Source organism: Eschrichtius robustus, chromosome 2, assembly GCF_028021215.1.
Source record: "Eschrichtius robustus isolate mEscRob2 chromosome 2, mEscRob2.pri, whole genome shotgun sequence".
Taxonomy (NCBI): domain Eukaryota; kingdom Metazoa; phylum Chordata; class Mammalia; order Artiodactyla; family Eschrichtiidae; genus Eschrichtius; species Eschrichtius robustus.
This window is the reverse complement of record NC_090825.1, coordinates 115585362-115612692: the sequence shown is the minus strand read 5'-3', so window position 1 is coordinate 115612692 and position 27331 is coordinate 115585362. Positions and strand designations below refer to the sequence as shown.

At 39.6% G+C, this 27331-nt stretch overlaps 1 protein-coding gene across 2 annotated transcripts in view; it reads left to right on the top strand.

The window, feature by feature from the left end:
- The first annotated feature begins 890 nt into the window (after positions 1–890).
- NME5 (NME/NM23 family member 5) overlaps positions 891–27331 on the top strand; it is a 40358-nt gene continuing 13917 nt past the window's right edge. Inside the window, exons 1-5 of one of the 2 annotated variants that reach the window (XM_068534483.1) lie at positions 891–938; positions 1344–1518; positions 7828–8033; positions 8710–8810; positions 23833–23951. In XM_068534483.1, the coding sequence (XP_068390584.1) occupies positions 1390–1518; positions 7828–8033; positions 8710–8810; positions 23833–23951 (555 nt within the window). In that variant the 5' untranslated portion in view covers positions 891–938; positions 1344–1389. The remainder of the gene's footprint in view (positions 939–1343; positions 1519–7827; positions 8034–8709; positions 8811–23832; positions 23952–27331) is intronic. The other variant, XM_068534484.1, reaches the window with a different exon arrangement.

Below are 27331 nucleotides of genomic sequence, written 5' to 3'. Positions count from 1 at the left end.
TTTTCTGGGCAGCTTCTTACTTTAAAGAAAAAAAGTGTAGTCGAATCTCTGCGGAGAAAGAAATAAAACTGCTTTCAAACCTCCATAAAGATTCATAGCTTGCTGTCTGCCTTGACCCTGTAGGTGCTGAGTATTTGGTTAGACGAAAGAAGAGACTTAAATAGTCTGGAATGAGAACTAACCAACCCCATGGAAGATGGGAAACCTGTTTTGCTAACTTGGAGCTGCTACCCTGAACTTTTCTGGAATTTGGATCTTTCATTGAGACTCCGACCTAGAGAAGATCCCAGTACTTGTTTACCACTTCTCTGTTGTCTTTTCCAATAAGAATAATGCCTTAACTTACAACCAAAGAATTAAAGGTGCCCGTGGACATAATATAAAGAAAACACGGAAAGCTGAGATTTGGGGTTATGCCATATATGTTGCCCATGTCTTTGTTCCATAGGCTTAATTTAGAGGTAAATAGATTAAACCTCTTTTACTGCTCTTTAAATAAATGTTATTTCACAAGTCGAAGATTGCCTTTTAATGTTTACAGAAGCTGGGAATAGAGGGGATAGCATTATTTGGTGAAATAAGGAAGGTATTTGACATGGGTTTTCTTACATACACTGTCTGGAAGGGGCTGGGGTAGGACGAGGGAAAGTGTGTATGATTTGTCTCATCATTTATAAAGTGGAGATAATTGAAGTGTCCTTCGAATGGCTAGGAGGATGAAGTAGGATAAATTATGAGGAAAATGTTAGAAAACGTCTTTTGCTTTTAAGATTTGCAAGGGGAATAAAAATGCCTGTGGCTGGTTCCCTTTCTTGAGGAGCTAGCCAAAGGCTGCGAAGCGCTCTGCTGGAATTGGGCCTCTGCAGCCACCGTCTCTAAGCTGGGTTTCCGGTCTCCTAGCAACAACATGTGGTGACTCTCAAGGAGCCCGGGCTGAGGTGAGTGTCCAGATGAGGGTCGGATTCAGAAGGAATCTGGGGGTGCAGCCCACAGGGGGTCAGGGATTCTGCTTTCCAACCGGGCCTGACGCTAAGCTTCCCGGGGGGGTGGGGGGTGGGGCGGGCCGCTGAGCGGCGCGGAGGGTTGCAGACCTAGTCTCCTCCTGGGCCCCCGGGGTCCTAGGCTTTCGGCTTGCTCCTTGGTCTCTCCACCTCTATGAAAGTGCTTAGGAAAACCCATGGCAGGACTTAGACGCAGAGTAGAAATCTTATTATTGAGACGCTGCTTGTTGAAAAAGGTATGACAGTTTCCAGCTTTATAAATTAATAAAATCAAGCACCTGTTAATGCTGTTTAGTCACAACTACATTAAATTTGGGGTGGGGGGAATGCCTGTTATTGCAGTTGATACCAGTCAAGAATCTCTTAAATTGTACCCTGAAAAGCCAGAATGGAGCTATCAATGCCCCCCCCTCAGATCTATGTGGAAAAGACTCTGGCCATTATCAAACCAGATATTGTTGACAAAGAGGAGGAGATACAGGATATTATTCTCAGATCTGGATTCACCATTGTTCAGGTAACTTCTGGGCCGGATGATCATGTTTTTTTTCTCTCTAGTGAATTAGGCTTTTCCTCCTTAGCTTTTAACTAAAATAGAATTTAAAATTCACTTATCCTAAGTAGAAGATATATTTGGAAACTCTTCTTAGGCATAGGGTTATATCCCTAAACTGTTATTTTAGATTACCTTATTTTTTTTTAATTAATTAATTTATTATTTTTATTTTTGGCTGCGTTGGGTCTTCGTTGCTGCACACGGGCTTTCTCTAGTTGCAGTGAGCAGGGACTACTCTTCGTCGCGGTGCGTGGGCTTCTCATTGCGGTGGCTCCTCTTGCTGCGGAGCACGGGCTCTGGGTGCGCAAGCTTCAGTAGTTGTGGCTTATGGGCTCTAGAGCACAGGCTCAGTAGTTGTGGCGCACGGGCCCAGTTGCTCCGCGGCATGTGGGATCTTCCCCGACCAGGGCTCGAACCCTTGACCCCTGCCTTGGCAGGCGGATTCTTAACCACTGTGCCACCAGGGAAGTCCAAGATTACCTTTGATTTTACCTTTTAAAAATGTTTATGTAAATGTGTCAGCCCATTTAGATCCTTAGTATTTAGCATGAAATTTAGGTTTATTCTTGTAAGTATAAGAGTTATATGTGATCATATTACAAAAGTTTTTTCACATTTCAAAAGGATATAAAATGAGAAGTAAAATTTCTTTTTCTTCCATCTCTCCTCTCCCAGCTCAAGTCCTAAACTCCAGAGAGAGGCAACCACTTAACACTTTCCTGTTCTTCCAGGATTTTTTTTATGCATTTACAAACATTTTTCCCCCATAAAGTAGGACAGTCCCCTTCCCTTGACCCCCTTTACAAAGTCCCTCAGATAGCATTCCAGATCATTACATCTGAATCTATCTCATTCTTCCTTACTTCTGTGTAATACTCTTCTGTACAGATGAGCCACAGTCTATTTACTTGGTCTTCTCTTGACTGTTGGGTGTTTTTTTTTTTTTTTAAATTAATTTATTTATTTCTTTATTTTTGGCTGTGTTGGGTCTTAGTTTCTGTGCGAGGGCTTTCTCTAGTTGTGGCAAGTGGGGGCCACTCTTCATCGTGGTGCACGGGCCTCTCACTGTCGTGGCCTCTCGTTGCGGAGCACAGGCTCCAGACGCGCAGGCTCAGTAGTTGTGGCTCACGGGCCTAGTTGCTCTGCGGCATGTGGGATCTTCCCAGACCAGGGCTCGAACCCGTGTCCCCTGCATTAGCAGGCAGATTCTCAACCACTGCGCCACCAGGGGAGCCCTGTTGGGTGTTTTTATCGGTTGGTTTTATTTCTTTTTTTCAGTTATTTACGAACGTTTAATGTTTTAAGCCTTATACTTGTTCTGCAGTTGGTAGTTTTGAAAATGAATATAGAGTGTTGTTAAACATTATCAAATTAAAAAAAATCAAACAGAACGGAATTTTTTTAAACATCTTTATTGGAGTATAATTGCTTTACAATGGTGTGTTAGTTTCTGCTTTATAACAAAGTGAATCAGCTATACATATACATATATCCCCATATCTCCTCCCTCTTGCATCTTCCTCCCATCCTCCCTATCCCACCCCTCTAGGTGGTCACAAAGCACCGAGCTGATCTCCCTGTGCTATGCGGCTGCTTCCCACTAGCTATCTATTTTACATTTGGTAGTGTATATATGTCCATGCCACTCTCTCACTTCGTCCCAGCTTACCCTTTCCCCTCCCCATGTCCTCAAGTCCATTCTCTATGTCTGCATCTTTAGAATGGAATATTTTTAATCTTCCTTTTTTCTCTACCATCCTTATTTGAAATTTCAGTTTTTTATTCTCTAATAAATATACAGTGTCATATTGCCTATTGAATCTTTTTAAAAACAAAAAAAAGGAGAAAACTCGGGCTTCCCTGGTGGCGCAGTGGTTAAGAATCCACCTGCCAATGCAGCGGACATGGGTTTGAGCCCTGGTCCGGGAAGATCCCACGTGCCGTGGAGCCACTAAACTCGTGCGACACAACTACTGAGCCTGCGCTCTAGAGCCCGCGAGCCCCAACTACTGAGCCCACGCGCCACAACTACTGAAGCCCGTGTGCTTAGAGCCCGTGCCCCACAACAAGAGAAGCCACCGCAATGAGAAACCCATGCACTGCAACAAAGTGTAGCCCCCGCTCGCCGCAACTAGAGAAAGCCCGTGTGCAGCAACGAAGACCCAACACAGACAAAAATAAATAAATAAATAAATTTATTTTAAAAAAATAATTTAAAAAAAAGTCTAGGTACCGTAAAGGAAAAGATTGATAAAAGTATAAATATAAAAAACTTGCACATGGCCAAATAAACATAATAAGCAAAGTCAAAACACAAATGACAAACTGGGGAAGAAGATTTGTAATTCATATCACAAAGGCTAATCTCCCTAGTATATAAAAAGCTCCTAGAACAGGATAAAAATTCAGTTGAAAATGGGCAGTACATGTGGATGGTCACAGAAAAAGAAAAACAAATGCTTCTGAAACATAGGAAAAGATGCTCAATCTCTAAGCAGGAAAAAAGCAAATTAAAATGACACTGAGATACCATCTGGCAAGAATATAAAAGCAAATGACATAACCCCTATGGAAGGGGATCTGGCAATTATCTATCAGTATTACAGATGCATATACCCTTAAACCCAGCAGTACTCTTCTGGGAATCTCTCCTATAACCCATGTATTAATATGAAGTGACCTATATCTAGGTTATTTTTTGCAGCATTATTTATTTACAAGCAAAAGATTGAAAACAACCCAGCATTAGAAGATTGGTTAAATTGACCCTGGCGATCCACCAAATTGAATACTATGCAACTAATTATAAACCTCTCTGTGTCCTGTTATGGAAAAAAGCAAGATGCAGAACAATGTGTAGCTACTTTCTATGACAGAAAGAGAAAAAGTAATATATATTCATGTTTGCTGGTATTTGCAAAATGAAACTAGGAGATAAATAACCGTTAAAAAATGGTTGCATATTGAGGGTGAGGAAGAACAGGCTGGGTTAGGACAGGGATGGGAATAAGATTTTTCATATAAGCCTTTTTATATTGCTTTGAATTTTTTAGCCCTGTAAGTATATTACTCATTAATTTGAGGAAAAAAACAAAGTATACAGGTAATATAAAGTTTCTAATTTGTCTTTTAAGTCCATATTTTGAAAAGAATTAGTGAAAAACTTAATAATTAAGGAGTTAATGATAACTATAAATTAAAACTTAGTGTTAAAAAAAAAAACTTAGTGTAAATGCTAATATTTAACACTTGCCCTAGTCAGCAAGAAGTTTCAAACCAAAGAACGCCTTGCTATATTGTATGCTTCTTTTTTGTTTTAATTGTGATAAAATATACACAACATAAAATTTACCTTTTTAACCATTTTTAAGAGTACATTTCAGGGGCATTAAGTACCTTCACACTGTTGTGCAGCCATCACCACTATCCATCTCTAGAACTTTTTCATCATCTCAAACTGAAATTCTGTACCCATTAAACACTAACTCCCTGTTTAGCCCTCTCCCTACCACTGGTAACCACTATTCTTTCTGAGAGACTTTCTGTCTCTATGACTTTGCTATTCCAGGTGTCTCATGTCAATGGAATCATTTGTCTTTTGTATTGTATGCTTTAAAAATAGGCTCTGTTATAGGTGGGAGTTCATTGAACTTGAGGCTTTCTTGTTCCATCTAGGAAAAACCTCCTAAAATATGATGTATTCTTTCAGTAGGTGGCAGTCTTTCCTGTGTTACAAACTAATGACTCCTCTTTGTGAAAATATTTGTTGTTGTTGTTGTTGTTGTTTATTTATTTTTTGGCCGTGGCTGCGGGATCTTAGTTCCCCTACCAGGGATTGAACCCATGCCCTTGGCAGTGAAAGCACGGACTCCTAACCACTGGACTGCCAGGGAATTCCCTCTTTGTGAAAATATTAATCTAAATTCCAAAAAAGGTTTATCTGATCTAATTTTAAAGCAACTGATGGAATCACTGATTCAGTGTCAACTTTAGTTTAAGATGAGCCCTTAATTTTTAAAATTACGCTGCATTAGCTAGCATACCTGCAGAATATAGCTTCCCTTGCTTGTTAAGGGGTATATGGCAGATAAGGGCTTAACAATGCAGCAAAAAAAGCACTCAAATCAATATGCATAAGGATCACAAATACTGGCATATCTTAATTTTAAATAATAGAATCAAGGATTATACTAAATCAGGCACTGTTATAACTTCTCAAATTTCTTCTATTACTTGACTGTATGAATTTTAATGAGAATAGATGTCAGCACCTTTTTTTTTTTACAGTACTGTAACTGATCCTTGACTAGTGAGAATGTTATGTTTGTCCAGTAGAGCCTGTTTATAGCATTGCTGACCTACCTAGTAAGCATCTCTACAAGATTCTTGCTCTGGGCAGTTTAGATCCCTCTCTACAAACCAAGCAATTTTATCAAGTTTCTGAAACTTGAAGACACATGATAGTTTTGGAAGGGACTTTAAGAGGTAGGTCACTTGGTAAAATTCACACTGTACTCTCAGGAAAATCTAACCCATTTTATTTTATTTACTTATTTAGTTAAATAAATATATTTATTTATTTATTTTTGGCTGCATTGGGTCTTCATTGCTGCGCTTGGGCTATTCTTTAGTTGCAGCGAGCAGGGGCTACTCTTTGTTGCAGTACGCGGGCTTCTTATTGCGGTGGCTTCTCTTGTTGCGGAACATGGGCTCTAGGTGTGTGGGCTTCAGTAGTTGTGGCACACAGGCTCAGTAGTTGTGGCTCATGGACTCTAGAGCACAGGCTCAGTAGCTGTGGCTCCTGGGCTCTAGAGCGCAGGCTCAGTAGTTGTGGCACACGGGCTTAGTTGCTCTGCGGCATGTGGGATCTTCCCAGACCAGGGCTCGAACCCATGTCTCCTGCATCGGCAGGCAGATTCTTAACCACTGTGCCACCAGGGAAGCCCTCTAACCCATTTTAGAAAGATGGATATCTGCCTTAGTCTTGGAGATTTTTAGCCTTCACCTCGTAATTTATCTCCATGTCTCATCATCCTTACTCCAGTGAGAAGTTTTCCTTGATGTCTACTTTGAATCCCTCTATTATATTTTGAGCCCTTTCCCTCATGATCTACCTTTAATGGATTGGTAAACAGTAGTAATGGAGTGATTTTTTTAAAAATGTACTCAAGGGACCTCCCTGGTGGCGCAGTGGTTAAGAATCCACCTGCCAATGCAGGGGACACGGGTTCGAGCCCTGGTCCGGGAAGATCCCACATGCCATGGAGCAACTAAGCCCGTGCGCCACAACTACTGAGCCTGCGCTCTATAGCCCGCGAGCCACAACTACTGAGCCCACATGCCACAACTCCTGAAGCCCATGTGCCTAGAGCCTGTGCTCCTCAACAAGAGAAGCCACCACAGTGAGGAGCCTGTGCATGGCGACAAAGAGTAGCCCCCTCTTGCCACAACTAGAGAAAAGCCCACGCACAGCAACGAAGACCCAACGCAGCCAAAAATAAATAAATAAGATGTACTCAAATAGTTGCTCTTAGGGAAAATGTGATGCTTTCTAATTGGAAGAATGACTGACTCAGCTTCTATGGTTTTTAAAATTTAATAATTCATTCATATAGTTTCTCATTTGTGAACAAAATTAACATTTATTTGTCCCAAACATTTCATATTCTTTCAAATTAACAAAGTTAATGCTAACTAACTATTCTTAAGATCATAGTGAATCAACATATTTATGGCAGAACCAGAATAAAGAATATACAACTTTCATGTTCAAGTGAAAAACTTGTTTACTGCATCATTATACTGCATACTATTTCTAAATACCATAATGAGACCAGCTCCCTAAAATATGTAGGAAAATTTCACAATGAATACGAAAATATCACAAATAGGGAAAGATGAATTTGGAATATTCTAAAGTCCAATTTTGTTACTTTATACAAAGTATGTATTAACAGAATATTGATGATTGGCGTGTTTTTACTTTAAGAAGGAGGTATGATGAATTTGTCATTAACATACCATATGTTGAAAGAGGCTGCCCAACAGGAATAGTTTTTCTTAAGTAGGTTAAATAATTCTTATTTACAGCCTACATTTAACTTTCTTATCTTGACCTTTGTTCATAATACAAAAATAAATCTCAAATTTGTGGTCAGATTGGTACTAATTTCAAGTTATTAATGACTTAATGAGGTATTATTGAACTGTCAATAATGCTTTTGTTTGTTTGTTTTTTTAATGCTTTTGTTGATTTTGTTTCTCTTTTAGAGAAGAAAACTGCATCTCAGCCCTGAGCACTGTAGTAACTTTTATGTGGAACAGTATGGGAAAATGTTTTTCCCCAATTTAACAGCTTACATGAGTTCTGGACCACTTGTTGCCATGATATTAGCTAGACATAAAGCCATCTCTTACTGGAACGAACTCTTGGGACCAAGTAATAGCTTAGTAGCTAAGGAGACACACCCAGACAGGTAACTTTCCTAGGGGAGAAATGGAATCCAACTATGAAAATGAAAAAAAAAATCTGATTTCATTGTAATAGGAATTTCCTTTAATTTGAAAGTTTTCCTAAATAACCTGATTTTTTTTGGTGGTGGTGGAGGGCTGGGTAGGGGAGGTCCATTTTGTGTTTTAACTACTTAAATGTGTACTTTAATATCAAATACCACAAAAGGTCTCAGAGAATTTTGATTTATAACCATAAATATAACCTCTAGCCTTATTTTTCTCTCATCCTTGAATTAAACTGCCACTGGTGTAGGATTTTTCATGGGAAAATTGGTATAGTATTTTATAGAATATTGGTAACACAGGACCAGAAACTCAGATTTTCAGCATTATCATTAATGTCTGGAACCCAGAGGGCATTGAGTTCTTGCACTTTGAAAATGCATTGCTTTTTCAGTTGTCACAAAACAACACCTCTTTTTCACCCAGATAACTCTTATTCTTCCAGTGTATCCCTCCCGCAGATTTAAGTATACTTGACCCTCATGTAGATAGATTTATGCTTAAATTCAAAATAGATTAAAACCTCCATATGTGAGAAGTGGTGATGCTTCTGTAAAATTCCTAAATAGAATGCATATGTAAAAAGTAAAGAAAGTATGTCAGATTGGATGGTCATCATCTCTAACTTGCTTTTAGTCTAAGGGCAATTTATGGCACAGATGAGCTAAGGAATGCACTTCATGGAAGTAATGATTTTGCTGCAGCAGAAAGAGAAATGCGATTCATGTTTCCTGCAGGTGAGTTACAGATGAGTAATTAGTCAATTGTATCTACTTATTGTTTGCTTTCTCTTTTATTTTGGAGATATAACTGGGAAGGAAGGTAACAGGGATTTTCTCCAGTATATTCTGTCATATTTTCAAGTTGTAGTTACTTAACTTGAAGCCAAGAGTAGAAAACATTTTTCTCAGAACTAAATTGTGACCTCTAGGGAATCTTTTGAGAAGAGTTTACTTTTTTTTTTTTTTCTTTCTTCTTTTTTTTTTTTTTTTTAATGCTATTCTTGTCTGCTTACATTCTTTTTTTTTTTTTATGTATGTATGTATGGCTGTGTTGGGTCTTCGTTTCTGTGCGAGGGCTTTCTCTAGTTGTGGCAAGCGGGGGCCACTCTTCATAGTGGTGCGGGGGCCACTCTTCATCGCGGTGCGCGGGCCTCTCATTGCCAAGCACAGGCTCCAGACGCGCAGGCTCAGTAATTGTGGCTCACGGGCCGAGTTGCTCCGCGGCATGTGGGATCTTCCCAGACCAGGGCTCGAACCCGCATCCCCTGTATTGGCAGGCAGATTCTCAACCACTGCGCCACCAGGGAAGCCCGAGTTTACTTTTTTTTCTTTCTTTTCTCTTGGGTTTTTCTTCTTCTGTGTTGTAATTCCTTTTAGTTATCCCTAAATGCATCAGTCAAATTTGTTACACTTGAAAAAAGAATCTTCTTTGGAAATTATGACTGATTTGCCATTTTCTCTAACAGTTTACTGTTTGTCTAACAAACACTCATGGTTTTATGAAATTAATAGTTCTGAGGCCCTTTTTTTGTTTCCAACCTGTTATGAAAGTTATAAACCTTGTGTAAATGGGTATAATAAGGAGCAGCACTGAGGTTTTTAGTTTATTTTCAATAATATTTTTAGAGCAGAAAGGAATTTTGGTGATTTTTATTATAAAGAAAAGTCAAAGCATTGGGCAATTTTGAATTTTTTTTGGCATTTTTTTTTCTCTAAGTAATTTAGACCTGTTCCTCAGTATTTTCTGCTGAAGATTTATTCAAAGAAAACTGAAAATTGTCTTGGAGATTTAAAAGTTCGGATTTTTGAACAAAAACTGTTTTAAAGATATCTGTACACAAAAGGATTTGCCTACTACATACTTTATTTCTGTGACAGAAATTTCTGTCATATCCATCCCATTAAGATATCTTTTTCATTGGAACTGTTTATTGTGGAATATTTACACAAAAGTAGATAGCATAGTATAATAAACCCCTAATGAACCCATCACCCAGCTTCAACAATTTTGGTCAGTCTTTTTTTTTTTCTAATTGAAGTATAGTTGATTTAGTTCAGTCTTATTTCATCTATAACCCCTGCTCCTACTTTTCCTGCTTCCATATTATTTTGGAGCACATCTTAAACATGAGATGTTTTTTTAATGTGGTAGATCTTTAGATTTAGTCCTACTAGTGAATTAGACTTTTCCTCCTTAGCTTTTTTTTTTTTTAAACATCTTTATTGAAGTATAATTGCCTTACAATGGTGTGTTAGCTTCTGCTTTATAACAAAGTGAATCAGTTATACATATACAATATGTTCCCATTTCTCTTCCCTCTTGCATCTCCCTCCCTCCCACCCTCCCCATCCCACCCCTCTAGGTGGTCACAAAGCACCGAGCTGATCTCCCTGTGCTATGCGGCTGCTTCCCACTAGCTATCTATTTTACATTTGGTAGTGTATATATGTCCATGCCACTCTCTCACCCTGTCACATCTTACCCCTCCCCCTCCCCATATCCTCAAGTCCATTCTCTAGTAGGTCTGTGTCTTTATTCCCGTCTTGCCACTAGGTTCTTCATGACCTTTTTTTTTTTTTCTCCTTAGATTCCATATATATGTGTTAGCATACTGTATTTGTTTTTCTCTTTCTGACTTACTTCACTCTGTATGACAGACTCTAGGTCCATCCACCTCACTACAGATAACTCAATTTCGTTTCTTTTTATGGCTGAGTAATATTCCATTGTATATATGTGCCACATCCCAGAGGTCTCTGAGACTGTCCTCAGTTCTTTTCATTCTTTTTTCTTTATCCTGCTCTGCAGTAGTTATTTCCACCATTTTATCTTCCAGGTCACTTATCCTTTCTTCTGCCTCAGTTATTCTGCTATTGATCCCATCTAGAGTATTTTTAATTTCATTTATTGTGTTTTTCATCGTTGCTTGGTTCCTCTTTAGTTCTTCTACGTCCTTGTTAAATGTTTCTTGCATTTTGTCTATTCTATTTCCCAGATTTTGGATCATCCTTACTATCATTATTCTGAATTCTTCTTCAGGTAGACTACCTATTTCCTCTTCATTTGTTAAGTCTGGTGTGCTTTGACCCTGCTCCTTCATCTGCTGTGTGTTCCTCTGTCGTCTCATTTTGCTTATCTTACTGTGTTTGGGGTCTCCTTTTCACAGGCTGCAGGTTCGTAGTTCCCGTTGTTTTTGGTATCTGTCCCCAGTGGCTAAGGTTGGTTCAGTGGGTTGTGAAGGCTTCCTGGTGGAGGGAACTAGTGCCTGAGTTCTGGTGGATGAGGCTGGATCTTGTCTTTCTGGTGGGCACGTCCACGTCTTGTGGTGTATTTTGGGGTGTCTGTGGCCTTATTATGATTTTAGGCAGCCTCTCTGCTAATGGATGTGGCTGTGTTCCTGTCTTGCTAGTTGTTTGGCATAGGGTGTTCAGCACTGTAGCTTGCTGGTCATTGAGTGATGCTGGGTCTTGATGTTGAGATGGAGATCTCTGAGAGATTTTTGCCGTTTGGTATTACGTGGAGCTGGGAGGTCTCTTGTGGACCAGTGTCCTGAAGTTGGCTCTCCCACCTCAGAGGCACGGCCCTGATGCCTGGCTGGAGCACCAAGAGCCTTTCGTCCACACGGCCCAGAGTAAAAGGGAGAAAAAATAGAAAGAAAGAAAGAAAGAGGCTATAATATAGTGAAGTAAAATAAAGCTATTGTAAAGCAAAGCTATACAGACAAAATCTCACCCAGAAGCATATACATATACACTCACAAAAAAAAGGAAAAGGGGAAAAATTAATATATCCTGCTCCCAAAGTCCACCTCCTGAATTTGGGATGATTCGTTGTCTATTCAGGTATTCAACAGATGCAGGCACATCAAGTTGTTTGTGGAGTTTTAATCCGCTGCTTCTGAGGCTGCTGGGAGAGATTTCCCCTTCTCTTCCCTGTTCGCACAGCTCCTGGGGTTCAGCTTTGGATTTGGACCCGCCTCTGCGTGTAGGTCGCCTGAGGGCGTCTATTCCCCGCCCAGACAGGACGGGGTTAAAGGAGCAGCTGCTTTGGGGGCTCTGGCTCACTCAGGCCGGGGGGAGGGAGCGGTACAGAGGAGGCGGGGCGAGCCTGCGGCGGCCGAGGCCAGCGTGACGTTGCACCAGCCTGAGGCGCGCCCTGCGTTCTCCCTGGGAAGTTGTCCCCGGATCACGGGACCCTGGCAGTGGCGGGCTGCAAAGGCTACCGGGAGGCGCGGTGTGGAGAGTGACCTGTGCTCACACACAGGCTGTTTGGAGGCGGCAGCAGCAGCCCCAGCATCTCACGCCCATCTCTGGGGTCCGCGCTGATCGCCGCGGCTCGCGCCCTTCTCTGGAGTTCGTTTAGGCGGCGCTCTGAATCCCCTCTCCTTGCGCGCAGCGAAACAAAGAGGCAAGAAAAAGTCTCTTGCCTCTTCGGCAGCTGCAGACCTTTTCCCGGTCTCCCTCCCGGCCAGCTGTGGTGCGCTAACCCCTTCAGGCTGTGTTCACGCCGCCAGCCCCAGTCCTCTCCCTGGGATCCGCCAGCCCCAGTCCTCTCGCTGGGATCCGACCGAAGCCCGAGCCTCAGCTCCCAGCCCCGCCCGCCCCAGCGGGTGAGCAGACGAGCCTCTCGGGCTGGTGAGCGCTGCTCGGCGCCGAGCCTCTGTGCGGGAGTCTCTCCGTTTTTCCCTCTGCGCCCCTGTTGCTGTGGGATCCGCGCTGATAGCCGCGGCTCGCGCCCGTCTCTGGAGTTCGTTTAGGCGGCGCTCTGAATCCCCTCTCCTCGCGCACCAGGAAACAAAGAGGGAAGAAAAAGTCTCTTGCCTCTTCGGCAGCTGCCGACTTTTTCCCCGGACTCCCTCCCGGGCTAGCTGTGGTGCACTAACCCCTTCAGGCTGTGTTCATGCCGCCAACCCCAGTCCTCTCCCTGGGATCCGACTGAAGCCCGAGCCTCAGCTCCCAGCCCCGCCCGCCCCGGCGGGTGAGCAGACGAGCCTCTCAGGCTGGTGAGTGCTGGTCGGCACCGCCCCTCCGTGCGGGAACCTCTCCGCTTTGCCCTCCGCACCCCTGTGGCTGCGATCTTCTCCGTGGCTCCGAAGCTTCCCCCCTCTGCCACCCGCAGTCTCTGCCCGCAAAGGGGCTTCCTAGTGCGTGGAAATCTTTCCTCCTTCACAGCTCCCTCCCACTGGTGCAGGTGCCGTCCCTATTCTTTTGTCTCTGTTATTTCTTTTTTCTTTTGCCCTACCCAAGTACGGGGGGAGTTTCTTGCCTTTTTGGAGGTCGGACGTTTTCTGCCAGCGTTCAGTGGGTGTTCTGTAGGAGCAGTTCCACGTGTAGATGTATTTCTACTGTATCTGTGGGAAGGAAGGTGATCTCCGCGTCTTACTCTTCCGCCATCTTCTCTCCTCTCCCTCCTTAGCTTTTAACTAAAATAGAGTTAAAAGCTGATTTATCTTAAGTAGAAGATATTTTTGGAAGCACTTCTTACTCATAAGGTTATATCCCTAAACTGTTATTTTAGATTGCCTTTGATTTTACCCATTAATTAATCCTCTAGATACAGTTAGACATTTGAGAAGCAGCAGTTGTAGGATAAATATAAATGATTAATTACCTACTACCTTGCAGATCTCTTGCTATGAGAATGTGAAGTTCTTGAGAGAAAGTTCTCAGAGTTTATGATATGAGCTCCCTCTTGCTTAGCAGTCAGTCAGGAACTATATGCAAAACCCTATATGATGAAGAGTCACTAAAGCAAGTTACAAAGATATTCTAAAACATATTCCTAATCCTTGAAAAAGCTAGTGCTCTTCCCTTCCGTTTTAATAGGGATGGCTGATTCAAAGCTTTGCTATATATTCCATTCATTCAACAAATTTATTGAGTTAACTACTGCGTGCCAGAAATACAAAGATGAATAAGATGTCTCTGCTCTTTTCAAGAACACTATATTTTAAAAGTCTATAAAAATAAATATACAATGCAGTATATAAATTATGCCATGAAAAAGCTTTTAAAAGTATATTGAAAGTTTATCTATGTAAGAAACATGAAAACACTTTTTAGTTTCCCATTAATTCATCCAGCCCTATTGTCGAAAATCAGTTGGCCATATATGTAAGGATCTACTTCTAGATTCTCAATTCTGCTTCGTTGATCTTTATTGTCTATCCTTATGTCAGTACCATACAGTCTTAATTATTGTGGTTTCATAATAGGTTTTGAAATCAGGTTAGTGGAAATCCTCCAACTTCCAAATAATAAGTGGTCAGAGACAAATAATAAATGGTCAGCAAAAACAGAGAAACAAACAATCCAAAAATGAAGTTAAGGAAACAGTTTTATTCACAGTAGCATCAAAAATAAGATATTTAATAATAAATTTAACAAAAGAAGTGAAATTCTTGTTCACTGAAAAGCACAAAATGTTGCTGAGAGAAATTCAAGAATATCTAAATAAACAGACATCCCTTGTTACTGGAAGAGTCAATATTGTCAAGATGGCAGTTCTCTCCAAATTGATTGATAAATTTAATACAATCCCTATCAAAGTCTATGAATGCTTTTATGTAGAAATTGACAAGCTGATTCTAAAATTTATATGGAATTGCAAAGGATCTAGAAGAGCTAAAACAATTCTGAAAACAAAGAACAAAGTTGGAGGACTTCCACTAACCTGATTTCAAACTCTGTTATGAAACCACAATAATTAAGGCAGTATGGTCCTGACATAAGGGTAGACATAAAGATCAGTGAAGCAGGGCTTCCCTGGTGGTGCAGTGGTTGAGAATCTGCCTGCTAATGCAGGGGACATGGGTTCGGGCCCTGGTCTGGGAGGATCCCACATGCTGCGGAGCAGCTGGGCCCGTGAGCCACAATTACTGAGCCTGCACGTCTGGAGCCGGTGCCCCGCAACAAGAGAGGCCGCGATAGAGGCCCGCGCACCGCAATGAAGAGTGGCCCCCACTTGCCACAACTAGAGAAAGCCCTCGCACAGAAACGAAGACCCAACACAGCCATAAAAAAAAAAAAAAAAAAAAAAAAAGATCAGTGAAGCAGAATAGAGAATCTAGAATTAGATTCTACATTTATGTACAGTTGATTTTCGATAAAAGTACCTAGACAATTTGACGGGGAGATGGTGGTCTTTTCAACAAATGGTGCAGAGACAACTGGATATCCACATGCAAAAACAAACAAAACAACTTAGACCCTTGGTTCACACCACACACAAAATTTAACACAACATGGATCATCGACCTAAACATAAGAGCTAAAAACATCTAGAAGAAAATATAGAAAATCTTCATTACCTTGAGTTGGACAAAGAGCTCTTACATATGACATCACAAGTATGATCTATAAAGGAAAATATTGATAAATTGGACTACATCAGAATTCAAAGCTTTTCTTCTTCAAAAGCCATCATTAAGAGTATGAAAAGGGGACTTCCCTGGTGGCACAGTGGTTAAGAATCCACCTGCCAATGCAGGGGACATGGGTTCTATCCCTGGTCCAGGAAGATCCCACGTGCCATGGAGCAACTAACCCCGTGCACCACAACTACTGAGCCTGCACTCTATAGCCCGTGAGCCACAAGTACTGAGCCCACGTGCTGCAACTACTGAAGCCCACACGCCTAGAGCCCGTGCTCCGCAACAAGAGAAGCCACTGCAATGAGAAGCCCGCGCACCACAGCGAAGAGTAGCCCCCTGCTCGCCACAACTAAAGAAAGCCCGCGCGCGGCAACGAAGACCCAACGCAGCCAAAAATAAATAAATAAATTTATTTTGAAAAAAAAAGTATGGAAAGATAACGACAGACTGGGAGAAAGTATTTGCAAATCATATATCCGGTAAAGCACTTGTATCCAGAATATATAAAGAACTTTTACAATTCAATACTAAGACAAACAACTGAATTAAAAACTGGGCAAAAGAATTGAATAGGCATTTCACAAAAGAAGATGAATGGCTAATAAGCACATGAAAAAGTGCTCAACATAATTAATCATTGGGGAAATGCAAATTGAAACAATGAGATACCACCTGCATACCCACTAGAATGGCTATAATCAATGGCAAGGGTATAGAGATACTGGCATTCTCCATACGTTATTGTAAAATGGTACAGCCACTTTGGAAAACAGTTTGGTGATTTCTTAAAATGTTAAAACATCCACGTAACATGTAACTCCACTAGCAGTTCCACTCCTGGCAGCATCTACCCACACAAGAGAAATGAAAACATAACTCTACTTAAAAAACATATGTGAATATTCATGGTAGCATTATTTAATACAGCCCCAAACTGGAAACAATCCAACTGTTCACCAATGGATAAACAGCATTTAGTATAGCCATACAGCCATACAATGGGATACTACTCAGCAATTAAAAGGAACAGACTCCTGATACATGATACAACATGGATGAACTTCAAAACATTATGCAAAGTAGAAGAATCCAGGCACAAAAGACCATATATTATATGATCCATTTATCAGAAATGTCCACAAAAGATGTTTTTAGAAACAGAAAGAAGCTTAGTGGTTGCCAAGGGCTGGGGGTGGGAGTGGTAGTGGGGAATTGCAAATGAATACAAGGAAACGTTTTTGGGATGATGGAAGTTTTCTAAAACTGGATTGCAGTGAGGATCACACAATTATAAGTTTATTAAATCAGTTGTATACTTCAGTGGGAGAATTTCATGATAAGGGAATTATACCTCAATAAAACTTAAAAAAATAAAATTATAAAAAATAGATGAGGTTTCTGCTCCCATGGACTTTATTGTTTAGTGTTCAAAAGATAGCCATTAAACAATAATTACCTATATAATTGCATAGTTATTATCTAACAGTTGCATAGTTCTTGTGTGGTAAGTACTATACAGCAATTAGAGGGTATCATGAGAGACTGGTAACAAGACAGGCCCGACAGAGGAGTGACGTTTTAGTTGAGATCCAAGGGATAAATAGTGGTTAACCAGAGAAAGGGAAGAACATTCTAGCAGAAGAACAGCAAGTGCTCAAGTGATGAGTAGGAAAGAATATGGCACATGGCACATATATAAACTGAAAGATGTGGAGGAAGACACACTAAGATGAGGTCGAAGAGGTAAATAGAGGTCACATAGTGTCTGTGGGCCAATATATGGAATTCTGTCTTGAATATAAGTGCAGTAAGGAATCAATGAGGCGAGAAGCAAGAACTACAATCCTGCAGCCTGTGGAACAAAAACCACATTCACAGAAAGACAAGATGAAAAGGCAGAGGGCTATGTACCAGATGAAGAAACAAGATAACACCCCAGAAAAGCAGCTAAATGAAGTGGAGATAGGCAATCTTCCAGAAAAAGAATTCAGAATAATGATAGTGAAGCTGATCCAGGACCTCAGAAAAAGAATGGAGGCAAATATCGAGAAGATGCAAGAAATGTTTAACAAAGACCTAGAAGAATTAAAGTACAAACAAACAGAGATGAACAATACAATAACTGAAATGAAAACTTCACTAGAAGGAATCAATAGCAGAATAACTGAGGCAGAAGAACGGATAAGTGACCTGGAAGGCAGAATGGTGGAATTCACTGCTGCACAACAGAAGAAAGAAGAAAGAATGAAAAATGAAGACAGCCTAAGAGACCTCTGGGACAACATTAAACGCAACAACATTCGCATTATAGGGGTCACAGAAGGAGAAGAGAGAGAGAAAGGTCCCGAGAAAATATTTGAAGACATTTTAGTCGAAAACTTCCCTAACACGGGAAATAGCCACCCAAGTCTAGGAACCACAGAGAGTCCCATACAGGGTAAACCCAAGGAGAAACACGCCGAGACACGTAGTAATCAAATTGGCAAAAATTAAAGACAATGAAAAATTATTGAAAGCAGCAAGGGAAAAACGACAAATAACATACAAGGGAACTCCCATAAGGTTAACAGCTGATTCCTCAGCAAAAACCCTACAAGCCAGAAGGGAGTGGCATGATATACTTAAAGTGATGAAAGGAAAGAACCCACAACCAAGATTACTCTACCCGGCAAGGATCTCATTGAGATTCGATGGAGAAATCAAAAGCTTTACAGACAAGCAAAAGCTAAGAGAATTCAGCATCACCAAACCAGCTCTACAGTAAACGCTAAAGGAACTTCTCTATGTGGGAAACACAAGAGAAGGAAAGGACCTACAAAAACAAACCCAAAACAATTAAGAAAATGGTAATAGGAACATACATATCGATAATTACCTTAAACGTGAATGGATTAAATGCTCCAACCAAAAGACACAGGCTTGCTGAATGGATACAAAAACAAGACCCATATATATGCTGTCTACAAGAGACCCACTTCAGACCTAGGGACACATACAGACTGAAAGTGAGGGGATGGAAAGAGATATTCCACGCAAATGGAAATCAAAAGAAAGCTGGAGTAGCAATACTCATATCAGATAAATAGACTTTAAAATAAAGACTGTTACAAGAGACAAGGAAGGACACTATATAATGATCAAGGGATCAATCCAAGAAGAAGATATAACAATTATAAATATATATGCACCCAACATAGGAGCACCTCAATACATAAGGCAATTGCTAACAGCTATAAAAGAGGAAATCGACAGTAACACAATAATAGTGGGGGACTTTAACGCCTCACTTACACCAATGGACAGATCATCCAAACAGAAAATTAATAAGGAAACACAAGCTTTAAATGACACAATAGACCAGATAGATTTAATTGATATTTATAGGACATTCCATCCAAAAACAGCAGATTACAATTTCTTCTCAAGTGCACACGGAACCTTCTCCAGGATAGATCACATCTTGGGTCACCAATCAAGCCTCGGCAAATTTAAGAAAACTGAAATCATATCAAGCATCTTTTCTGACCACAACGCTATCATAATTAGAAATCAATTACAGGAAAAAACCGTAAAAAACACAAACACATGGAGACTAAACAATACGTTACTAAATAACCAAGAGTTCACTGAAGAAATCAAAGAGGAAATCAAAAAATACCTAGAGACAAATGATAATGAAAACACTATGATCCAAAACCTATGGGATGCAGCAAAAGCAGTTCTAAGAGGGAAGTTTATAGCTATACAAGCCTACCTCAAGAAACAAGAAACATCAAACATCTCAAATAAACAATCTAAACTTACACCTAAAGGAACTAGAGAAAGAAGAATAAACAAAACCCAAAGTTAGCAGAAGGAAAGAAATCATAAAGATCAGAGCAGAAATAAATGAAATAGAAACAAAGAAAACAATAGCAAAGATCAATAAAACTAAAAGCTGGTTCTTTGAGAAGATAAACAAAATTGATAAACCATTAGCCAGACTCATCAAGAAAAAGAGGGAGAGGACTCAAATCATTAAAATTAGAAATGAAAAAGGAGAAGTTACAACAGAGACCACAGAAATACAAAGCATCCTAAGAGACTACTACAAGCAACTCTATGTCAATAAAATGGACAACCTGGAAGAAATGGACAAATTCTTAGAAAGGTATAACCTTCCAAGACTGAACCAGGAAGAAATAGAAAATATGAACAGACCAATCACAAGTAATGAAGTTGAAACTGTGATTAAAAATCTTCCAACAAACAAAAGTCCAGCACCAGATGGCTTCACAGGTGAATTCTATCAAACATTTAGAGAAGAGCTAACACCCATCCTTCTCAAACTCTTCCAAAAAATTGCAGAGGAAGGAACACTCCCAAACTCATTCTATGAGGCCACCATCACCCTGATACCAAAACCAGACAAAGATACTACAAAAAAGGAAAATTACAGACCAAAATCACTGATGAATATAGATGCAAAAATCCTCAACAAAATACTAGCAAACAGAATCCAACAACTCATTAAAAGAATCATACACCATGATCAAGTGGGATTTGTCTCAGGGATGCAAGGATTCTTCAATATACGCAAATCAATGTGATACACCATATTAACAAATTGAAGAAGAAATACCATATGATCATCTCAATAGATGCAGAAAAAGCTTTTGACAAAATTCAACACCCATTTATGATAAAAACTCTCCAGAAAGTGGGCATAGAGGGAACCCACCTCAACATAATAAAGGCCGTATACGAGAAACCCACAGCAAACATCATTCTCAATGCTGAAAACCTGAAAGCATTTCCTCTAAAATCAGGAAGAAGACAAGGATGTCCACTCTCACCACTATTATTCAACATAGTTTTGGAAATCCTAGCCACAGCTCTCAGAGAAGAAAAAGAAATAAAAGAAATACAAATTGGAAAAGAAGAAGTAAAACAGATGACATGATACTATACAAAGAGAATCCTAGAGATGACACCAGAAAACTACTAGAGCTGATCAATGAATTAGGTAAAGTTGTAGGATGCAAAATTAATGCACAGAAATCTCTTGCAATCCTATACACTAATGTTAAAAAATCTGAAAAAGAAATTAAGGAAGCACTCCCATTTACCATTGCAACAAAAAGGATAAAATACCTAGGAATAAACCTACCTAGGGAGACAATAGACCTGTATGCAGAAAACTATAAGACACTGATGAAAGAAGTTAAAGATGATATCAACAGATGGTGAGATATACCATGTTCTTGGATTGGAAGAATCAATATTGTGAAAATGACTATACTACCCAAAGCAATCTGCAGATTCAATGCAATCCCTATCAAATTACCAATGGCATTTTTTATAGAACTAGAACAAAAAATCTTAAAATTTATGTGGAGACACAAAAGACCCCGAATAGCCAAAGCTGTCTTGAGGGATAAAAATGGAGCTGGAGGAATCAGACTCCCTGACTTCAGACTATACTACAAAGCTACAGTAATCAAGACAATATGGTACTGGCACAAAAACAGAAACATAGATCAATGGAACAGGATAGAAAGCCCAGAGATAAACCCACACACCTATGGTCAACTAATCTAGGACAAAGGAGGCACGGATATACAATGGAGAAAAGACAGTCTCTTCAATAAGTGGTGCTGGGAAAACTGGACAGCTACATGTAAAAGAATGAAATTAGAACACTCCCTAACACCATACACAAAAATAAACTCAAAATGGATTAGAGACCTAAATGTAAGACTGGACACTATAAAACTCTTAGAGGAAAACATAGGAAGAACACTCTTTGACATAAATCACAGCAAGATCTTTTTTGATCCACCTCCTAGAGTAATGGAAATAAAACGAAAAATAAACAAATGGAACCTAATGAAACTTCAAAGCTTTTGCACAACAAAGGAAACTACAAACAAGATGAAAAGACAACCCTCAGAATGGGAGAAAATATTTGCAAACGAATCAATGGACAAAGGATTAATCTCCAAAATACATAAATAGCTCATGCAGGTCAATATTAAAAAAACAACAACCCAATCCAAAAATGGGCAGAAGACCTAAATAGACATTTCTCCAAAGAAGACATACAGATGGCCAAGAGGCACATGAAGAGCTGCTCAACATCACTAGTTATTAGAGAAATGCAAATCAAAACTACAATGAGGTATCACCTCACACCAGTTAGAATGGGCATCATCAGAAAATCTATAAACAACAAATGCTGGAGAGGGTGTGGAGAAAAGGGAACCCTCTTGCACTGTTGGTGGGAATGTAAATTGATACAGCCACTATGGAGAACAGTATGGAGGTTCCTTAAAAAACTAAAAATAGAATTACCATATGACCCAGCAATCCCACTACTGGGCATATACCCAGGGAAAACCGTAATTCAAAAAGACACATGCACCCCAATGTTCACTGCAGCACTATTTACAATAGCTAGGTCATGGAAGCAACCTAAATGCCCATTCACAGATGAATGGATAAGGAAGATGTGGTACATATATACAATGGAATATTACTCAGCCATAAAAAGGAACGAATTTGAGTCATTTGTTGAGACGTGGATGGATCTAACAACTGTCATACAGAGTGAAGTAAGTTAGAAAGAGAAAAACAAATATCATATATTAATGCATATATGTGGAACCTAGAAAAATGGTACAGATGAACTGGTTTGCAGGGCAGAAATTGAGACACAGATGTAGAGAACAAATGTATGGACACCAAGGGGGGAAAGTGGCGGGGGAGGTGGTGTGATGAATTGGGCGATTGGGATTGACATGTATACACTACTATGTATAAAATGGATACCTAATAAGAACCTGCTGTATAAAAAAAAACTGAGAAAAAGAAGGAATCAGTGAAGCATTTTAAGGATGGAAGTGACTTAATCAGATTTTCATTTTTATTTTTTAATTTATTTTTATTTTTTTCAGATTTTCATTTTTAAAATACTATTAAAGGACCTGGGGCCAGTGAACATGGTAAACATGGTCTTAACATGGTCTTACAGAGTAGAAGAGACAGATGACAAATATTTGTATAATCAAAATAAAACAAAATTATTACAGTAATCAGTGTAATAAAGGGTACTATCATGAGACTAATAGGAAGGGAACCTGTTACCCAATACCTGTGAGACTTCTCCCAGCTCTTCATGGCATCCTGGCAAATGACTCCCATTGTTAGTCTTTGTCTCACTGAGACTGAGCCTATACACATATACATACAGTCATACAGAAATTATCCTCCCACCTTCCTTTGCCTTGGGCCAATGAGGATTTAGATCTGAACACATGAGACTAGTAGCTTTGCTTTCTTATCTTTATCAAAAGTAGCACATTGGGACTTCCTTTGTGGCACAGTGGTTAAGAATCTGCCTGCCAATGCAGGGGACATGGGTTCAAGCCCTGGTCTGGGAAGATCCCACATGCCATGGAGCAACTAAGCCTGTGAGCCACAACTACTGAGCCTGCGCTCTAGAACCTGCAAGCGACAACTACTGAAGCCTGCACGCCTAGAGCCCATGGCCTGCAACAAGAGAGGCCACCACAGTGAGAAGCCCGTGCACCTCAACGAAGAGTAGTCCCACTTGCCACAACTGGAAAAGGCCTGTGCGCAGCAATGAAAACCCAGCTCAGCCAAAAATAAATAAATAAATTTATTACCCAAATAAAAACCACATTGATGGAGATCAACCTCAAACGACCTATGAAGACTTAACACATTTCTTTCTGGTAGAAATATATTTTTTGTTGTACTGCAAGTCTGGTTCACCTACATAGTGTTCAAACAAAGCTGAAAACACTAAAATTTCCTTAAATCTTACTTTATTTATTTTAAAACCTGAAAAATAAGCGCAGGAATATTCATTCATACTATTATAGAAATAGGTTTTATGTGTATATTCAATAGTTGGTAAGAGAGCAAGAAGCATGTATTATTCACTGTTGTATCTGTAACACTTTGCAAAGTGCCTACCATGTTGACAGGAGTTAATTTTTGTGATGAATTAATCTCCTAGATTATACACATTCTTCATATTTTTCTTTTTCATAACATTGTCCATTATGTATTTACTGTAAAAAACATGGAAATGTAAATGCAGAAAAGGAGATTGTTGAAAACATAATCAGAATCTTATGAGCACTATCAACATTTTGATGTTTTTTTTTGCCAGTCTTATGAGTCTTATTATTTTCTGTATGTGTGTGCTTGTGTGTTTTTGAACAAACTATTATACTATGTATATCGTTTTGTTTCCTTTTTTAAAAAAATAACTCTTAAGTATTTCTTATGCCATTACAATTTATTTGAAGGTGTCCTTTTTAACGACTGTATAATATTTCTTCATTTATATTATCTTTAATCATTTGTATTTGCAGTGATTGTTGAGCCCATTCCAGTTGGACAGGCTGCTAAGGACTATTTAAATTTGTATGTAACGCCAACTCTGCTTAAAGGACTTACAGAGCTTTGTAAGCAAAAACCAGCAGATCCTTTTGTAAGAAATTTTTTTATTCATACTAAAGAATATTGTCTATAGTTTTCATAGTTAAAATATTATATTCTTTGAAACATATTGAGAGTCATTTAAAAAACTTTTTATATACATTTTAGATACTTCATTTTGTATAACTTTTGATTATAGTTGACCCTTGAGAGTGGGGGTTAGGGGCACTGACCCTTTGTGCAGTCAAAAATCTGGCACATAACTTATAGTAGACCTTTGTATCCTCATTTCCTCTGTATCTGTGATTCTGCATCCTGGGTTCAGCCAGTCATGGATTGTGTAGTACTGTAGTATTTACTATTGAAAAAAATCTGCGTGTAAGTGGACCCCCCGCAGTTCAAACCTATGTTGCTCAAGGGTCAATTGTACTTACTTTCTTGCTGTGTTTTAACTCTTAAAAAAAAATTCTTCCTAAGTACATTTTCAATCATTGCATCCTTTCATTGCTGAGCATTGTTTTTGTATATAATATATGTAATCAAATGATAAAATTATTTACTTGAATTGTGTTCAACATTTTTGTTTCTCATGCTATCCAAATGTTTTTAATAGAAAACATATTTATTCACATACCTAGAGGCCTCAACATTGCTCATTCAGGGGGAAGAACGGTTGAGTATGAGGACCTAGGATGATTGTCCAGGGCCAAGTGTCAGCCGGGGTCCTTCTTTATAGATACTCCCACCCATCTGAGATAATCAAGGAAGGTGATTTTAATACCAGCCGTACCAAAATAATATCTCTAGGCTTTGTTAGCATTCTCAAAGGGAATCCCCTTTGGAAGACAAAAGATTTAATCTTTCCCACTAACATTACCACTTTTACCAAAAAGAAAAAGATTGACAGGTTATTTCTTTAATATGTTTTTTTCATTGTGAAAATAGTATATTTTCATTTAGTAAGAAACCTGAAACTACTGAAAAATGTAAAGAAGAGAAGAAAAAGATACTCCTGGTTCCATTTCCTAAACATGGTCTCCCAAATCATCTTGCTTGGATTCAGCTCTGACTCCAGACACCTAACCTCTCTCTGAGTCTCTTTATTCTCATCAATAAGATATAGGTATATTGGCACCTGCCTACCTAGTAGGGATATTGTTAGGATTAAATGTATTAGTGCATGTAAAATTCTTAAAGTGCTTGGTGCGTAAGTGCTCAAACATTAGCTGCTGGTATTACTGGTTTTGGTTTGGTTTGGTTTGGTTTGGTTTGGTTTTTAAAGCCTGTGTCTCCAATGAAACTAATCCTGTTTAGTTTCAAAAGAACTAGTCCTGTTTTTTTGTTTTTCTTTGCCCAGGTTTTATTTTTTTATATCACTACATATAAACACATATCCCATAAATATTGCTATATTTAAGTATATATTTTATAGAGATTATTTTAATAGTTACATGTTTCTTTTTTTTTAATGGCTTTGAGCAGGGCAAGCATGGATATTAGTAAGGAGGTTTTTTTTTTGGCTGTGTTGGGTCTTCGTTTCTGTGCGAGGGCTTTCTCTAGACGTGGTGAGTGGGGGCCACTCTTCATCGCGGTACGCGGGCCTCTCACTGTCGCGGCCTCTCTTGTTGCGGAGCACAGGCTCCAGATGCGCAGGCTCAGTAGTTATAGCTCACGGGCCCAGTTGCTCCGCGGTATGTGGGATCTTACCAGACCAGGGTTCGAACCCGTGTCCCCTGCATTGGCAGGCAGACTCTCAACCACTGCGCCACCAGGGAAGCCCCATGATGTTTCTTTTGTTACCTTTACCATTCTTTTGCTGTTTGAGTTGTTTGCTATTATAAATACTGTAACAATAAACATCTCTGAGTATAACGCTTTTCACACATTGAGATTATTTCATTTGGAAAGAGATCAAAAAGTCAAATTATAATTCAAAACATGAAATTTTTAAAAACTTTTTATCCCTTAAAGAACTTACTTATTTTTTAAGCTGTTTAATTTTTTGAATAAGCAATGTTAGAATATGGTATAAAATTTAAAAGTTCCAAAAGGATATATAGTGAAAAGTAACTCTCATTTCCATTCCTCTTCCTCAGCTACCCAGTTGTTCGTTGGAGTTGATTATTGTTACCAGCTTCTAGTATATCCTTTCAGAGAAACTCTATACATATATAAGCATAAAATAAAATACTTATTATTTATATGTACTTAAAAACACATATAGATACAAATGCTAGCTACTAAACACACTATTTGACGCTTTTTACCTTATATACTTAATATGTATTATAAATTATTAAATAGCACCATAAACAAAATTGCCCCATTTTAAAAGAACAGCTTATGGCATTCTGTTTTATGGATTTTCTACAAATTTTTAAATTATTTTTTGGCCACGTGGCTTGTGGGATCTTAGTTCCCTGACCAGGGATCGAACCCATGCCCCCTTCAGTGGAAGGGCGGAGTCCTAACCACTGGACTGCCAGGGAATTCCCTACAATTTATTAATTAGTCACATATGGATGGTTGTTCAGGTTGTTTCCACTCTTTTGTTATTATAAACTGCTACAGTGAATATCTTCATTCGTCAGCATACCATTTATTTGTAGAATAAATTCCTACAAATGAAAATACTAAGTCAAAAAGTGTTATTTTGATGTTTTTGATATGTGCATTTTTAATTTGGATAAATATTGCCAAATTACCTTTTGTAGTGGTTGTACCATTTTATACTCTGATCAAAAATGAATGAGAGGGGACTTCCCTGGGGACTTCCCTGGTGGCGCAGTGGTTAACAATCCGCCTGCCAATGCAGGGGACACAGGTTCGAGTCCTGGTCCAGGAAGATCCCACATGCTGTGGAGCAACTAAGCCCGAGAGCCACAACTACTGAGCCTGCACTCTACAGCCCACGAGCCACAACTACTGAGCCCATGTGCCACAATTACTGAAGCCTGCACGCCTAGAGCCCATGCTTCGCAGCAAGAGAAGCCACCGCAATGAGAAGCCTGCGCACCGCAACAAAGAGTAGCTCCCGCTCACCACAACTAGAGAAAGCCTGCGCACAGCAATGAAGACCCAACGCAACCATAACTAACTAACTAACTAACTAACTAACTAACTGTCCAATTAAAAAAAAAAATGAATGAGAGGTCTTCCCTGGTGGCACAGTGGTTGAGAATTGGCCTGCCAATGCAGGGGACACGGGTTCGAGCCCTGGTCCAGGAAGATCCCACATGCCATGGAGCAACTAGGCCCGGGTGCCACAACTAATGAGCCTGCGCTCTAGAGCCTGTGAGCTACAACTACTGAAGCCCGCGTGCCTAGAGCCTAGGCTCCGCAACAAGAGAAGCCACCACAATGAGAAGACCGCGCGCAGCAACAAAGACCCAATGCAGCCAAAAATAAATAATTAATTAATTTTAAAAAAGT